The sequence below is a fragment of the Verticillium alfalfae genome, genomic scaffold (assembly GCF_000150825.1).
Source record: "Verticillium alfalfae VaMs.102 supercont1.6 genomic scaffold, whole genome shotgun sequence".
Classification (NCBI taxonomy): domain Eukaryota; kingdom Fungi; phylum Ascomycota; class Sordariomycetes; order Glomerellales; family Plectosphaerellaceae; genus Verticillium; species Verticillium alfalfae.
In genome coordinates this window covers 514339-517494 of record NW_003315033.1, presented here as the reverse complement: position 1 = coordinate 517494, position 3156 = coordinate 514339, and the positions used below count along the sequence as shown (strand labels likewise).

Below are 3156 nucleotides of genomic sequence, written 5' to 3'. Positions count from 1 at the left end.
ATTCCTGCTGCCTCAGACCATACAAACGCCGTCAGGCTAGCCCTTCTTGAACTTCAAGGAATAATAAATCTGCCTGAGGACGCAGTGAACTCGGACGGCAAGGCACAAAGAGCATTCCCGTGGGTCGAATTGACTTCCCGGACTACCACCCCGATACCCAGGAGGCTGGCAGCACGGCTTGGATGAAGCGGGTCTACCTATACGTCGGTCCTCACCAGAGACTCACCGGAGAGGTCAAGAAACTTCCCAGGGCAATTGCCATTGTACGAAAAAAGGATGGCGCTAGTACCGGTCCGGATGGGGAAGAGCAACTGGAAGTCGCTGAGATTGTCAAGTACAAACTTGTCTTCTCACACCGCCCAGAGCCTGTCAACACGGAGATCTACTAGACCGGGGACTTCGACGAGCTCACAGCTTCGCAACCCAGGATCGATTGACGAAGCTCTGCGCCGCAATACGGCATCAGTCCTGCATAGTAGGATCGACCAAGCCGTTTAACCCGCAGCTCACTGGTGGCTCCCAACCCTGGACTGCCGACCTCATTTCGAGCCTCCTGTAGTCTGAAGGTCCGTATCATGGTTGATGGTGAGGAGACATCAGTTGCATTGCAGATCGCGTCTTGTGGGCAAGCTTACGAACACCGTCAAGTGGCATGCTATATCAGGTGTGAGAGCTCGAGCCGACTACCCGATTCTTGACACATCTACAGCATCTTGAAAGGCTCTGAGCACCGCGGACACTCGCTCAAGTACCCAGAAAACCTACAGAAGAGTAGCACATGGCACAGTGCCAGAAGTTTACAAGAACAAATAAGTCTGTTGAGGCATGCACAGCTTGCCGACGTTGTGTTTAGGAGGAACACCGATCTCTCGTAGGGTCCAGCGGCAGACTCTTGGGCGGTCTTACCAGACCAGGTAGCTCGGTCGTATTGGATGGGCAGTGTGGGCGCAGTCCTTGTCAGCAGCGGCTTATGTTTGCTGAAATGCCGGCACGGTTCCGCAGAGGATCTAACAGCGCGTATTGAGACCCTGCCTCAACGATCCTTCGAACATCTTCCCGGAAGACTATCAGGTCCCCAGTGCAGACCAGCATAGATTATTCGGCGACGGCCCGTCGGCTATCGAACCGCTACTACTGCCGCCTCAATCTCCGCCATGAAACCGAATTGGGTTATGGTAGCGACAGCGCTCTGCGGCCGCGTTCCAGAAACTTGGGTCGTAGCTGTCAACACCAGTGTCTGAAGGATGGAACTGCTGTATCCGCGACTCTCGGCGACTGCCTTTGTCTTTCGCTGGCGCTGCCAGCACATTACATGGGATTATCCTTGAGGATCACAAGTATTTAGGAGCGGTCCAATTTCGAACTTCAAAGGCCTCGTAAGCCAAGAGATCAGGGAACCAAAGCGTAACACTCAAACTGTGTGAGACCTCACCTCTAAGCCTAGTTCAAACGCCATTTTTTTCGGCACACATGACTATCTAACTTTCGAAATAGATACGTCTGTCTTCCTTGTTTGTAAACCTCTGACACTTGCGTTTGCCGTAATTTTTTTGGTTGCCCACAGGAGCACCTCCTGAACCCACTGTGAGAGTTACAGGTCCCGTGGAAAGCATCGTTGTTTAGTGCCCGAAGGTAGCGAAGGTTGCCTCATCGCCACTGAGAACCAACATATGTTTCCTCCTGCTGGACCTAAGGACCCACTCAAGCATGTCCCTCCTCTTCCGGTGGTCTGGGAAGGTTGAATCTTGTAGGAGGCTTGTTTCTTCAATTCCACATGGATCAAGTAGCAGCGAGGGTCTCGGTTGCTGGGCTCCATAGAAGACAATATTGATGCAAAGTGTCATGGCAATTGACACGGCAACAAGTCAAGATCAGCCTAGTTCAAAGTAAACGATGCCGAACAGTTTTACTAAGACGTAGGCCAAGATTTTCCCCTATTAATTGACCAACATTGATCCGTGGTCGTACTCTGAGAATATAGCTGTTTTATCGATCCAGGGGCTCAAGGGGCAGGTCGTGGCTCGGGTGTCGCTGACTCAGCACCAAGGCCGATTTCCCCGCGGATGCGATAACCATCATGGAAAGTGGCTCGAAGGAGAGGTGCCTTGCTCTACACCGCGCTGAAGCTCGCCGTCACCAGTGTCCTTCCTTCGCTCGCGAATCCATTCTCATAAAAGCAGTCCAACATGCTCATCAAGGAATCTTATGTCGATGTGGCGACCTCCGCCAACGGCAAGGATGGTTCCATGCGTATGCTTCCCTCGTATCATCTCATCTCACGTCCGCCCCATGGCTAACCGCTCACAGGAATCTACGTCTTCCACCCCAGCATCCCCGGATATCCCAACGCGTAGGCCTCCCCGTGAAGGTCAGCAGGCCTAGAAAACTGAAATTTTACAAGCAAATTTCCCGGCGTCTGCCTCTTCTCCGAGATCTACCAAGGTAACACAATCATCACGACCCCTCCAATGGCGGGGTAGGCCGTCCTCCCAGTAACACCGGAGACTGAACCGCTGTCTCACAGTGACTGGCCCCGTCACGCGCTTCGCCCGCCAAATCGCCGGCCAGGGTTACATCGTCACCGCGCCGTCCTCCTACCACGACTTCACCGGCCCCGAGGCCCTGGCCTACGACGTCCCCGGCACCGACAAGGGCAACGCCTGGAAGGTCGAAAAGGTCAGACGAACGGACACCCCACGGAGCCCGTATGCCTCTAGCTGCACTCGAGACTAACAGCCATCCCCTCCCCTGCAGACCCTCGAGTCTTATGACGAAGACTCCCGCCGCACCGTCGACCACCTCCTCACCCTGCCCACGTGCACCGGCCTCATCGGCAGCACAGGCATGTGTCTCGGCGGCCACCTCGCCGTCCGCGCCGCCGTACGTCCCCTCCCCCCTTCCTCTCGCATGAGTTCCGTACCAACGCGCACCCGATAGCTCGACCCCCGCATAACGGCCTGCACGTCCTACTTTGCAACCGACATCCACACGCGCACCCTGGGCCCGCACACGACCGCCAACGCCGCGGCCGACGGCCCCGACGGCAGCGCCCACACGCTCGACCGCCTGCCGCGCCTCGCCCACGCCGAGGTGGCCATGATCTTCGGCGTCAAGGACACGCACGTCCCCGCCGCGGGCCGCGACCTCATCCGCGCC

At 56.1% G+C, this 3156-nt stretch overlaps 1 protein-coding gene across 1 annotated transcript; it reads left to right on the top strand.

Annotated features, from left to right (window-relative positions):
- Positions 1-2186: 2186 nt before the first annotated feature.
- VDBG_05256 (dienelactone hydrolase family protein) lies at positions 2187-2937 on the top strand (the record flags this gene model as incomplete). Its single annotated transcript, XM_003004097.1, has 5 exons — positions 2187-2250; positions 2308-2350; positions 2402-2442; positions 2525-2676; positions 2755-2937. 5 exons carry the CDS (start codon positions 2187-2189, stop codon positions 2935-2937), a joined length of 483 nt encoding a protein of 160 aa, XP_003004143.1.
- Positions 2938-3156: the final 219 nt, after the last annotated feature.